This window comes from Scyliorhinus canicula, chromosome 6, assembly GCF_902713615.1.
Source record: "Scyliorhinus canicula chromosome 6, sScyCan1.1, whole genome shotgun sequence".
Taxonomy (NCBI): domain Eukaryota; kingdom Metazoa; phylum Chordata; class Chondrichthyes; order Carcharhiniformes; family Scyliorhinidae; genus Scyliorhinus; species Scyliorhinus canicula.
Genome location: NC_052151.1, coordinates 61,965,070 through 61,978,620, shown reverse-complemented (window position 1 = coordinate 61,978,620; position 13,551 = coordinate 61,965,070). Strand labels below are relative to the sequence as shown.

Below are 13,551 nucleotides of genomic sequence, written 5' to 3'. Positions count from 1 at the left end.
TAGAGGTAAAAAAGGCAAGAATGAGGGTGCCAACAGCAATGTGCTGAGACAGGAGTGAAGATGGGCGATGTTACGGAGAGGGAAAAGGGCAATCTTACCGATGGTGCCAACATGCAGTCGATGGCGAACCTCTGGGTCAAATGTGACACTATGGTCACCAGGAGACTGGTTTAATATACAACCACTGGATAGGCAGAGGGATGGAGTCAGTAGATAGGAAACAAAGAGAGGAACTGAGATCGGAGACAATGGCTTCCCAATATTTAATTGGAGGAAATTTCTGCTCAGGTGATACTGGAGGACAGATAAGCAGTCTAATAATTTAGCAACATTGAAGGAAGAGAGAGAGGTGGTGGAAGATGTTTCCACTTGTTGGGGGTGGAAGTCTGGTTAATAAAAATTATAATTACTAATAAATCCAAAAGAAAAACGGTGAAACTTCTTTACCTGGGGATTGGTTATAAAACGGAGCTTATTAACTCCTAAGCGTACTGTCATGGGAATGTCCCTTTAAGAAATGTGTGATAATCAAATAGCTTCAGTGATGTCATTGTGGGTGGAGCTGGGCTGAAGTTCTGGCTTTTACTTTCATTTTGAGCTGGGTGCTGTTTGTGGCTCTGTGTTTTACTTTCGTTTTAGACAGTTTTAGGGAGCTGCATTCAAAGAAGGTTTATTTTGGTTTCTCCCTCTCTATATGTTAGAAGGTGTCCAGATCACTTGATAATTTAAAAGTGATACCTGTTTCCTGTAAATAATTCAAACCTACTGTTTTGTGAAAAAAGCGATTGTCTGATTTATGGATGTTGTTACTTGAGTGAATCAGTAAAAGGGAAGTTATTAAGGGTTAAATATAGAGTACTGTGGCTGTGTGGGGGATGTATGTTTGTAGTTGATAAAAATGCTTATTGTATGTGTTTATAAAATGTTAACTGAATTTGTAGAATAAACTTTGTTTTTTGATTTAAAGTGCTGAAGGCCTCTATTGCATAACGCCCGAGTAAGCCCTTGTGCTTCTCATAACCAAAATCTATAAACAGTTGTAGGTCAGGTGAACTCCATGATATACTTTGGTGTTCTCTAAACCCTGACCCATAACAGTAACATTGATGCATTTAGGGGAAGCTAGAGAAGTACCCGAGCGCAAAAGGAACAGAAGGTAAGGCTAATAAGGTTACGCAAAGTAGAATGGGAGAAGACTTGTGTGGAACATAAACATCTTCATAGACCCAGAGCTGCACGACCCATTTCTAAGCTGTAAATACTAAGTTCAGGGGGCGGCACCGTGGTGCAGCGATTAGCACTGATTCCTACAGCACTGAGAACCCGGGTTCGATCCCGGCCCTGGACACTGTCTGCATGGAGTTTGCACATTCTCCCCATGTCTGCGTTGGTTTCACCTCCACAACACAAGATGTGCAGGTTAGGTGGATTGGCTATGCTAAAAATTGCCCCTCAATTGGAAAAAATAATTAGGTAGTATAAATTCATTTTTAAAAAAAGTAAATGCCACGTTCAGAGCATGGGAAATTAGTTTACACAAATTAACAAGCTTCTCCTTTCAGAACCTCATGTTAATTTATTTTCTTAAAAAATACAGTTCTCACTTCTTGTCTTAGGTACTGCTAGGGACAAAGCTACAAGGGAAGTGTGAGGGATACTAATGCAGGGGAATGATTTTTAGGGTAATGGTTACCTGCAAAGCATGTTGAGTGGTAGATGAGGGGGCTTGTCTAAAGGGGAAAGTAAACCAGATTATCATGGACTCGAAGAGAAGCTGGCATTCCCCCAAACGCCCACTTCTCGGTCATGATTTGTTAATTGGTTTCTTATTGTATTGATTTTTATGGAGAACAAATTTAGAGTATTTAATGAAACAATTTTCTTCCAAAATACGTGAGTTTAAGTGTTCTTTTGAATGTAATCTAACGTCAATACTAATCTATCCCAGAGTCCAGCACCAAAACATTATACCAGTGTTTCATTCCACAGGTACCATGTTTACCTGACGTGGGGACCTGTGCAGTTTTCCAGCTAAGCAATCAAAGGTTTCTTCATTTGCTCCCTTCTGCTGGCAACCCATCAATATTATTCGATCATTCTCCCTGTTGCAAAAAAGCAAAAAGAGATTATACAGAACGATCCAAAGCAATGTGAACAAGGCAAAGACAAAAAGTAAAATCTGTAACAACCAAATGATCCATCCACAGCAATGTAGTACGAGAAGTGAAAATGTTGGGATCGCTCAGTAGGTCAGGTGGTAGCCATGCACAACTGGAATGTTACTGGGCCATATATTTATGTTGTGTCAGGACAATGGACGCCATCTGCCACTAAGCAACATGCCCTTTGCTTGCTTAACCGCACAATATCTTACACTGGAAGGCGCTGAGAATGCGGCTGATAAAGGTGTAGAGGGAAACAAGGCCATCTGTAGGGCGGCATGTGGCACAGTGGTTAGCATTGCTGCCTTCGGCGCTGAGGACCCGGGTTCGAATCCCGGCCCTGGGTCACTGTCCATGTAGAGTTTGTATTCTCCCCGTGTCTGCGTGGGTTTCACCCCCACAACCCAAAGATGTGCAGGGTAGGTGGATTGGCCATGCTAAATTGCCCCTTAATTGGAAAAAAAAAACTAATTGGGTACTCTAAATTTATTTTTTTAAAAAGCAAAGCCATCTGTGGCCTGAGTGGACAGAGCACTCATCTGCATATTATCTTAAGCAATCAGATGGAAAGATAAAAGTTGGTTAGCTCAGTTGGCTGGATGGCTGGTTTGTGATGCACAGCTGTGCAAACAGCACAGGTACAATTCCCGTACTGGCTGATAAACTCCGCACAGATCAAATTGATCAGCACTGCAAGTTTGCACAAATTGCATTTGTTTGTGGGGGTCCGAGGAGGCTCTTCAAATTAAACTGATTCTTTTGAAGGATCAGAAACTTTAAAAAAAACATTTGAATACTATTTATTTTAACTAAGAAACTACCTACTGAACACCAGCGCATCCAGCAAATAGTTTTTAAAAGTCATTGTTAGTTTTTAAACATTGAACTACTGACAGGTGGTGGGATGAGACAACGGTACGTAAAGGTTGAGAACAGGAACCCCTGCTGGAAATCCTCCAGCTATGCTTGTCTGGGTAATAGTGGAATCAAGCAATTGTAGTGGCTTAGAGCTAAAGAACGCAGAAGAGAGTTTGATGATGTGATTATCGGAGGCTGGTGACAATCCAGCAAAATTGATATGCTTGCATCCTTCAAAACTAGCACATAGCAACTACAGCATGGTGACAGTCACACCACACAAGTGCCAGGCCAGAGGAAATCTAGCCTTGACAAAGAGTCACCCAGACTTAAAACGTTAGCTCCGTTCTCTCTCCACAGATGCTGTCAGACATGCTCAGATTGTTGCAGCATTTAGTTTTTTTCCAATTCCAGCAGCCGCAGTAATTTGCTTTTATAATAGAGAATCTAACCATCTGTCCCTGAGATTTGATGTTGATACCATCACTGAATCCCCCACTATCAACATTCTGCATTCTTACCACTAGCCAGAAACTGAACTGAACCAGCCATATAAATACTGTGGCTACAGAGGTTGGGAATTCTGCGATGAGTAACTCGCCTCCCGAATCACTCACCACCTACAAGGCATGAGTAAGGAGTGTGACGAAATACCTCCCACCGGCCTGGGCGACTGCAGTTCAAACAATACTCAAAGAAGCTCAACAACATCCAAGACATGGCAACCCGCTTGATCGGCACCCGATATCTACCTCATTGGACATTCAGCCCCCACTGTTACCGATGCACAACGGCAGCAGTGTGTACCATATGCAAGATGCACCGCAGCAACTGGCCGAGGCTACTGCGGCAACACGCTCCAAATCTCGACCGGACCAGCAGGTGCGGAAGAATGCCACCACTGGACTTCCGGTGGCGGCCATGGAGTGAGCGGTCACAGATTTGGTGGCTCCAGCTCAAGGCAGTATTTCTTGTTCTTTTCCTCATCCGAAGGACAACGGTTTTGGTGGAAAGAGGTGAAGGAGTGCCTGAGGAAGGTGTTCTCCTCTGTTGTGGCTGTGAGGCAAGAAGAAAAGAGCTGCAGGAACAGAAGAGTCTTTGTGGCACGTCACAGGATAAGATGGCGGAGGGCAAAGGGCTGTTCTGCCCACCCAGTGGTCAACAGTGCAGCGAGCAGAGTTTCTGAACGCAAAGTTCAACCAGCAAAGGAGGCCTGGAAGGCCTGGCCAAAGCGGTGAAACCAATTAAATCGGGGATCGAGAGAGTCGAGGCTGGAGTCCCAGGGCCGGGTGATCCAGAAAGTGGAGGAGGCAGTGGGGGAGCACGAGAAGCAGTTGGCCTCATGGTGGCTGAGGTGGGGGTAATGCGGGAGACCCAAAAGAGGCTGAAAGAGAAGGTGGAGGATCTGGGGAATTGCTCCAGAAGACAAAATTTGAGATTAGTGGGGATGCCCGAAGATGCGGAGGCCGGCTTGTATGTGACCAAAATGTTGGAACAGTTGACAGGGGATGGGCCCTTTGACCGTCCCGTGTAGATCGACCAAGCACACAGGGCGCTGATGAGGCTGCAGGCGGGCGAACCACCAAAGGCAATGGTGGTGCGGTTGCACCGCTTTCTGGATAAGGAGAGGATTCTTCGATGGGCAAAGCAGGCGAGGAAGTGCACTTGGGAAAGGAATGAGCTGCAGGTGTACCGGGATCTGGGAGCAGAACTGGCAAAGAGCAGGGCTGGATCAAGGCTGCCCTCTTTAATAAGGGGATGAAGTTTGGGATGCTGTACCCGGCCCACCTCTGGGTGACTTTCCAGAAGCGTGAGTATTATTTTGGCATGCCAGAAGAAGCGATCGAATTCATGTACCATCTCACGTTTATCCAAATTAAACTCCACCTGCCATAGGATAGGTGTGGGTGGTGCGCCAGGAGGCCTGTGAATCACGTCCATATGTTCTGGGCATGTCCGAAGCCAAAGGCATCCTGGCAGGGGTTTGATGACATAATATCCGAGGTGCTGGGGGTGAAGGTGGCCCTAAGTCTACTCTAGAGGTAGCAAAATTTGGTGTTGAGTCCAGGGAGACTCCAGATGGATCTTGCTGGGACGGAGGGACTTGGAGCCTTCTACACAGACTGCAGCGGTTCAAGAAGGCTGCTCAACCCCATCTTAAAGGCAATAACCGCTGGCCCTACCTGTGACACCCACAGCCCGCAAACAGATGTTTAAAAATCTGCTTTAAAAGGCAGTCAGAAATTGTAGGCTACCTACAAAGGGAGCCTGGGTTGTACATAATATCACTGCCATCTTCTACATTATTGATCTTCTCAGTGGCTGGTTTAGCACAGTGGGCTAAACAGCTGGCTTGTAATGCAGAACAAGACCAGCAGCGCGGGTTCAATTCCCGTACCGGCCTCCCTGAACAGGCGCCGGAATGTGGCGACTGGGGGTTTGTCACAGTAACTTCATTGAAGCTTACTTGTGACAATAAGCGATTAGGATTATTATGACTTGACCCAGGAAAATATACCTGTACTAATATATGGACAATTTTAGAGACGGAAAATACACATTATAAATTAACCAATTTATGCCAGGTTTGACCAAGTTAGTTTTGAAAATATACCACTCCCTTTTCCATGTCATGCAGAACATTTCTCTCCTTCCTCGCCTCGAAAATTGAAGTCTGCACAAAACCTGAAAGACTGTCCCAATATCAAGAGGTGGTGCTTTGTACCTCCCTCTTAACTTTCTGATACACAAGAGAAAATCATTCCTTCTTCTTTAGGCCTCTTGCGTTCTCTCAACACAATGTCACTTTTGGACTTTCTTCCTTTATTCTATGCCATCCTACATGCTCTTTCCTCCTTCAATGTTCTCCCTTATGTTGAAATCGAGACTGGTTCATGTGCAACTATCCCAGGGTCAAAAATCTCCCCTGCCTCCTACAATCCACAGGTTAAAGCTCCAACTTGGCAACGCCTAACATGAGCGAGACTGCAGTTTTGAAAGGCAACGAGGCACTGCTTGAGGATAGAGAACCATTGACAAACTGCTCAGATGACATGTCCAGCAATGGAGTTTAGAAGGACTGAGGTCAAGGGAGCATGAAAACTCTCAGATGAGAGGCTCGTAAAGAGTGACATTACCTCTACCATTCCCTTCAACACTGGCCTATTTGGTAGCATGGACTGTGTCCATTCATTGGATTCCGCATTGTTAAAAATGTGCACCTCATGTGCAACTGCAACACAATTTGAATATCAAACATTTGCAATTACATCCAAGAGATGCCACGAACCTACTTCATGCACCTGATGAGCAAACATTTAAAGTCGGTAAACTGACAAACTGTGTTCCTACCTGGTCCACGTAACCACAACTTCACCATTCTTCTTGATTACATTTTTAGCGGAGAGACTGTTTGGTGATGACTTGGCTGTTGGCGGAGAAGAATTGTCCATTGCTTTCTTTGGCGTAACCACTGTTTTGATGCTGAACGTTTTCTTTGCCGATGAGGAGCTTCTTTTAACTTTGGTTTCTTTATCTTTCGTATTATTACTTTTCAAAAGCTTATTCTCCTTACGTGCTCTTTTAACGGTGGAATCCAGTTTCACGTTATTCTTCCTCTTCCTGTTGCCTGAAGCACTGCCATCTTCCAAAACAGTTGCTGTACAGGTTGGTGCGGCCGACATCACAACTCTCTCAGCGTTGTCACTGGGAGTTGCAAATGAGGGCTCCACATCGACATGATTTTCCATTGATGGTCGATCTTCCTCCGAATGAGGTAGTTTCACAGCCACGTCTACTCCCGACTCTTCCATGTTTTCGCTGACATCTGCCAGATGTTCTACAATTAAGGATTGATTAGGCAACGATTCTGACATTACATGATCCTGATCAAGCACTATATCCATATCGCTGCAGGTTTCCCGAATCTCATCAGCGGTCTCCATACTGGGGTCATTGCTTAATCTCAGCTCGGATGCCACTACAGGTGGTGAACTTTGCAGAGCAGCTTTAGCAGGGGCTGGCCTGCATCTTATCTTGACAATGAAATGATCGTTCGATTTTTCCATTACAACTGCCTGCATCGGCGGATGGTGCTGATACTGAAACGCAGAGGCTGCAATCTGCTGGTTCCAAGCTGAAGAATTGCTCGATTGGCTGCTTGAATTGTCCGAATCTAATGCCAAGTGAATGTCCTGCTCTGAAGCATCCTCTTCATCAAGGAGGGCACTTTCACTGTAGTGTGCAGTCAAAATTGCCTCATTCACTCCATCACGCAACGGTTCTCCATTCTGAGACGTTAAGAAGCTGATCTGCCCATCTGATTTAAGAGGTGAGGGGACTGTAAGGGAAACTGCTAGATCCTCCATCAGAATAGAGGAAATAGAAGAACGCATTTGCAGAACTGAACTGCTTTCAATTATCTTCTGGCTATTCGAATCTTCAGGTGGACTGATAACAGAATCTTTGGTTTGCATCACCTTATCAGGGATTTCCAACATGCAGCTTTCATCTAGAATATCCAGATCCAATGGTGGCCTCAGCCCAACTGTGTGTTTGTTTGGTGTAACATCAGGCCAGGAAACCGTATCCACTTGGGATGCTGGTAGAGATTTCTCGGAGGTGGAATCATTACCCAAGAGCTGTGTTCCAATGTCAGGCCTCACCTTTTCTGGGACGGGCCACGAATTACATTCCAACGTTGAAATCCCTTGCTCCAGAAGATCTGAGCCCTGTAACAAACATTTGAATATCTCGCCCATCTGAGCATCACTCACCAGGTTAAACGTGAGAGTGGAGGCCTGTTGTTCAGTCAGAATGCCAAGTTCAGTCTTATCGTGGCTGTCTTTTACAGAATTTATCGGTGGATCACTTGAAGCACTTGAATTAACCGGAGTTACAGACAGCGCGTTTTTGACTTTTGTGCGAGCATTGTCTTTGGCGCTATCCAAGGCTGAAAACTCTACACCCTTTTTTGAACATTTGTCCAATCCTTTAGTTAATTTCTTTTTGGGTTCATTACTGGCTTGTTTATTTTTGCCAGAGTTCTTTTTGTCAGATAAATTATTTGTCAAAGATGGTTCTGAAGAAGAGAGGGACTTCTTTAGCTTCGGCAATTTTTCATCAACTTTGTTCTCGAGCTGTTTAACCACTTTATTTTTCTTCCTTTTTTTGATTAAACTCTCATTTTTCCTTTCCTCTTCCAAGGCCAATTCTAGACTTATACTCTCACAAGAGATGAACATCTCACGTACTTTGTCAAACATGCAATCAAATTGCTTTTCCACAAACATCCACAATCTTTCTTTCATGTTTGGGGCTTGCTGCAAGACAATACTCTGTACAATCCCATTGCACTTGGCCTGCGAGAGAATGTTCTCAATTACTGCACAGATTGAGGTCTTCAATGGCTGCCTGGATTTTGGAAAATTAGACCTTTTAACAACAGAGATGAAGTCTGCAGAGGCAACTTCAACAATTCGTTGAAATCTGCGAATTTCAAACTGCTTATGAAGCTTCATGTACTTTTTTCTGATACCCTTGCGAGTGATCATTAAGGCTCCCATCAAATTAGAGACCGAGGACTTAATCTGATTTCTCTCCGTGGAACTCGTGGATGACAGCAATCTCAATCCATCAGCATTTTGACCTGAAGACACACTTTCCGATTTCCTTCGCTTTTTACCACCCTTTATCTTGATTAAGGCCTCGGAGGAACACTTTAGAGTAGACACATCAGCCTTTACCAGGCTGGTTTCTTTTTTTGGTGTGCTTTTACCTGGACTACCCTCCTCTTTGTTGTTGCCCTCTTTCTCCATCTGAATGGTGCTCACTGGTTTCTGATCTTCAGGCACACATTCCTCTTCACTTACAATTTCTCCTTCTTCTATTTCATCTGAAAAAGAGCATTCTACCGAAATTCCCAATGTTTTTTCTCCATCCTTGAACAATGGCTCCCGATTTTCTTTATTCAACTCTAGAGTGCAGTTCCTCGGAGAACCACCTTGGATTTGCATTGCGGAATCTGAATGATGGACAAACATGCAAAAAAATGAAAGTGAGACAGAACTTACAATTCATAAATCTTTTAAAATACCTTGCATCTCTGGCCCCGCACCTGCGGGAGATGTTCACAGACTCGCTAGCTAGGGGCACACTGCCACCCACGGTAGCACAGGCCTCAATCTCACTGATACCTAAGAAAGACAAAGACCCAACGGAATGTGGGTCATACAGACCCATATCTCTGCTGAACGCAGACGCCAAAATCCTAGCCAAAAGGCTAGAAGACTGTGTACCTGAGGTGGTCACAGAGGACCAGACAGGCTTCGTCAAAGGTAGACAGCTTACCTCGAACATCAGGCGCCTGCTGAACGTGATAATGATCCCCTCCGGGGAGAGAACACAAGAGGTGATCGTCTCCCTGGACGCAGAAAAGGCCTTCGACAGAGTCAAATGGAAATACCTCAGAGGTACTGGAGCGGTTCGGGCTTGGAACAGGGTTCACCGCTTGGGTAAAGCTTCTATACAACGCTCCCATGGCGAGTGTACGGACCAACAATACCAACTCCCAATACTTCCAGCTGCACAGGGGCACCAGACAAGGATGCCCACTGTCCCCGCTGCTGTTCGCACTAGCAATCGAACCGCTAGCAATCGCGCTCAGGGCAGCAAAAAATGGGAGGGGGATCTGAAGGGGAGGCAGAGAGCACAGAGTCTCACTCTATGCAGATGATCTGCTCCTCTACATCTCGGACCCACAAAGCAGCATGGACGGAATCATTGCGCTCCTGAAACAGTTTGGAGCCTTCTCGGGCTACAAACTCAACATGAGCAAAAGCGAGATCTTCCCAGTACACCCGCAGGGGGGGGGGGGGGGGGGGGGGGGGGGGGGGGGGGGGAGCACTAAAGGGACTGCTGTTCAAACAAGCCCGACACAAATTCCGCTACCTGGGGATCCAAATAGCCCATGACTGGAAAGGGATCCACAAATGGAACCTCACCAGCCTGACGGAGGAAGTAAAAAAGGACCTACAAAGATGGAATACACTCCCACTCTCCCTCGCGGGGAGAGTCCAGACAATCAAAATGAACGTACGGCCCAGGTTACACTTCCTGTTTAGATCCATTCTGATCTACATTCCCAAGGCCTTTTTCAAAGTGCTGGACAAACTTCTCATGGCGTTCGTATGGGGGGGGTAAAAATGCTAGGATCCCAAAGAAGGTCCTACAAAAAACAAAATCCAGGGGGGGGGCTAGCCCTCCCGAATCTACAATTCTACCACTGGGCGGCAACAGCCGAGCGAGTAAGGGGATGGATCCAGGAGCCGAGTGGGTGCGTGTGGAGGAGGCCTCCTGCATGGGGACCTCCTTCCAGGCCCTCGCTACGGCAGTACTCCCATCCCCACCAAAAAACACTCCAGCAGCCCAGTGGTCACAGCCACCCTCCAATCCTGGAACCAACTGCGGCAGCAATTTGGCCTGACCAAAATGTCGGACAAGGCTCCCATCTGCAACAACCATAGGTTCACACCAGCACTGACTGACGCCACCTTCAAAAAGGTGGAGGCAGGACGGGGGACACTGACAGTCAGGGACCTATACATGGACGACAGGATCGCAACACTGGACGAACTGACAGAGAAATTTCGGCTAGCTGGGGGAACGAGCTACGGTACCTGCAGCTCAAAAACTTCCTACGAAAGGAGACAAGGACGTACCCACAACCGCCACGACAGACACTACTGGAAGACCTACTGGACGCAAGTATCCTAGAGAAAGGGAACTGTAGCGACATGTATGACCGACTGGTAGAAAGGGACGACACCGTACTGGACGCAACAAGAATGAAATGTGAGGTAGACCTGGGGATTGAGATAGGGTGGGGACTCTGGAGTGAAGCACTGCATAGGGTCAACTCCACCTCCACGTGCGCAAGGCTCAGCCTGACGCAACTAAAAGTGGTACATAGAGCCCACTTAACAAGAAACCGTATGAGTAGGTTCTTCCCGGAGGTGGAGGACAGATGTGAACGGTGCCAAAGAGGCCCGGCCAACCTCGCCCACATGTTCTGGTCTTGCCCCAGACTTGTGGAGTACTGGACAGCCTTCTTCGAGGCTATGTCCAAAGTGGTGGGGGTGAGGGTGGAGCCGTGCCCGATAGTGGCGGTCTTCGGGGTTTCAGACCAGCCAGATCTATTCCTGGGGAGGAGGGCGGACGCCCTTGCCTTTGCCTCCCTGATCGCCCGCCGTAGAATCCTGTTTGGCTGGCGGTCAGCAGCACCGCCCAGAGCTGCAGACTGGCTGTCCAACCTCTCGGAATCTCCCCAAATGGAAAAAATCAAATTCGCCATCCGAGGGTCGGACGACGGCTTCCACAGAAGGTGGGAGCCATTCATGCAATTGTTCCGGGACCTGTTTGTGGCCAACGTACAAGAGGAAGAATAGTCGGGTGGCCAAGAATCAGGGGGAAGTGGACGGGAATCGGGGGAAGGTAGCCGGGGGGGGGGGGGGGGGGGGGGGGGGGGGGCTACGGGTTCGTTATGGGGGTTTGATGGCTAGCTAAGGCCCAAAACCAAACTGTAAATAAATGCCTATAAACATGTGCCTCGGCCATATTGGGGAATGTAAAATATGTATGCCGGCTAAAGGGGGCGGCCACAGTTGTTATTACGAAGATGCTTACCTGTAAATATACATGTTAATTTTTGCGTGTGTTTTTTTTCTCTCTAATAATTTGTTATTTGTTCAATATGAAAACTTAATAAAAAACATTTAAAAAAAAAAATAAAAAATACCTCGCATCTTTGTCTATACTCAGGAGGTGCAATATGTGATTCCGCAATTGGACGATATTTGATAAATAATCCTCAGTGTTTTAAGAATTTTGTTGACAGCAACTTAAAATCGTCAGTCGGCTCGCAATGCGGCTCATTTGCGTGCACTGGAAGCTACATATATTAATACACAGGGCCTTGATCTTTTCAAACAGAAAGAATATGCACACACATTGCGCCTGTTTCAGCTAAACAAATAAGTGACAGCCATTTGCTGAATCACTCCTCAAAGCAAGTCAAGCTGTCTAGTTTAAATTTCAAAAACGGTTTAGCAGTTAACTGTCAGTCACCAGCAACAGGTGCATTCTCCATAGCAACATCTCTACTCAAGTGCACTTGCCAACCAATCAGCAATCTCTTCTGATATAGTATAAATTTGTTGTTCTCCATGGGTTTGTATTCTTAAAAATGTCCTTATAAATGCAAGACAAAAAGTTTCAATAAGAAATGTCTCTCTTACAGCCACACACGTTCTGTACTACCAAATGACTGTTTGCAAATATTTTACAGAATTTTGGCAATTTTCACTTCCTTTTCAGAAATACTGAAAGGATTGTTATCGGTGTAAACCTCCAACAGTTTTGCTGAAAACCTGTGTGCACTGATAAGCGTTTTGTTAAAATATTTTCACATCCATACTGTCAACCTTCAATTACATGTGGAAGGAGGAAATTCTTCCAACAATTATATGTACATAAAAATTATCTTTACCTTTGTGGGCAACATCCCTCTCTGCTTGTGTACACGAGCTCTCCAATGTTGAGGGTCTAACAGGACGTAACGGACTGGTTAATGGACTGATTGGTTCCGGTATGCACCCTATATAGGTGAAGTCAATGCTTTGAATGGAGTTTTCTTCCTGGTCATCAGGTATACAAATATTTTTAACAGGCGTTTTGTTGACAGTTACTGAAGAATCTACCACACTTCTATTTGGCTGCTGCAGCTTACAGCCAGTGAAATCTGGTTCCAAATTCCCAACAGTTGCTGCACTGACATCCACAGATTTCCCTGGATCTTCACACTTCCCATCAGCATTCGGCGAGACAACCGTCTCATTTTTGACTGTACTACTAAGTTTGACTGGACAATCTGAACTCCCATTCTCTAAACCAATGGTAATGCAGCCAACTTCCGCAGGCTCTGAAGGTTTTCCATTCACTTCACCAACAGGTTCATTGCCGACTTCTGCATAACTTCCCACAAATTCTGCATGTTCTTCAATATTAATGCTATCAATTTCTATGAGTGGCACCGAACATTCAGCCATTTCATAAGTTGCTTCACTGATGACTTCCACGGTCCCCATGGTCTCTACAACGATTGGAGCTAACATTTCGGAGTCATCCGCACTGCGGTCACATTCCATAGGCTGGGGTGGAGCGTCTTTCACTAATGTAACTTGAACGCTTTCTCCCTTTTCAACCCCTTGTCGCTGGGCAGATAGCACCGGTTCAATTTCTGCAGGTTCCTGAATGCCCGGAGCAACACGAGTCTCGGATCCCCCCACTGGTGACTCAGTGGATATGCAGTTTGTGTCCGTTGCTCGTGTTTCGTCAGATTTGTTAGAAATGCTCCCCAAGTTAAAGATAGCCTCCTCAGATGCAGAGGCTTCTTGCTCAGAAAATCTCACCACCTCGTCCTCACGGGGTAGCTGGCTTGACTGCAGTCCATCATCCACTTCACACAGGACAGTAG

The 13,551-nt window shown here is 46.0% G+C and overlaps 1 protein-coding gene across 1 annotated transcript in view; it reads right to left on the bottom strand.

Annotated features, from left to right (window-relative positions):
• casp8ap2 (caspase 8 associated protein 2) overlaps positions 1-13,551 on the bottom strand; it is a 46,917-nt gene that overhangs the window by 4,577 nt on the left and 28,789 nt on the right. The window contains exons 8-10 of the mRNA XM_038801019.1: positions 12,565-13,551; positions 6,372-9,042; positions 2,003-2,102 (exon numbers count right to left, since the gene is read on the bottom strand). The exon at positions 12,565-13,551 is cut by the window's right edge and continues 564 nt beyond it. Of these exons, the coding sequence (XP_038656947.1) occupies positions 2,003-2,102; positions 6,372-9,042; positions 12,565-13,551 (3,758 nt within the window). The remainder of the gene's footprint in view (positions 1-2,002; positions 2,103-6,371; positions 9,043-12,564) is intronic.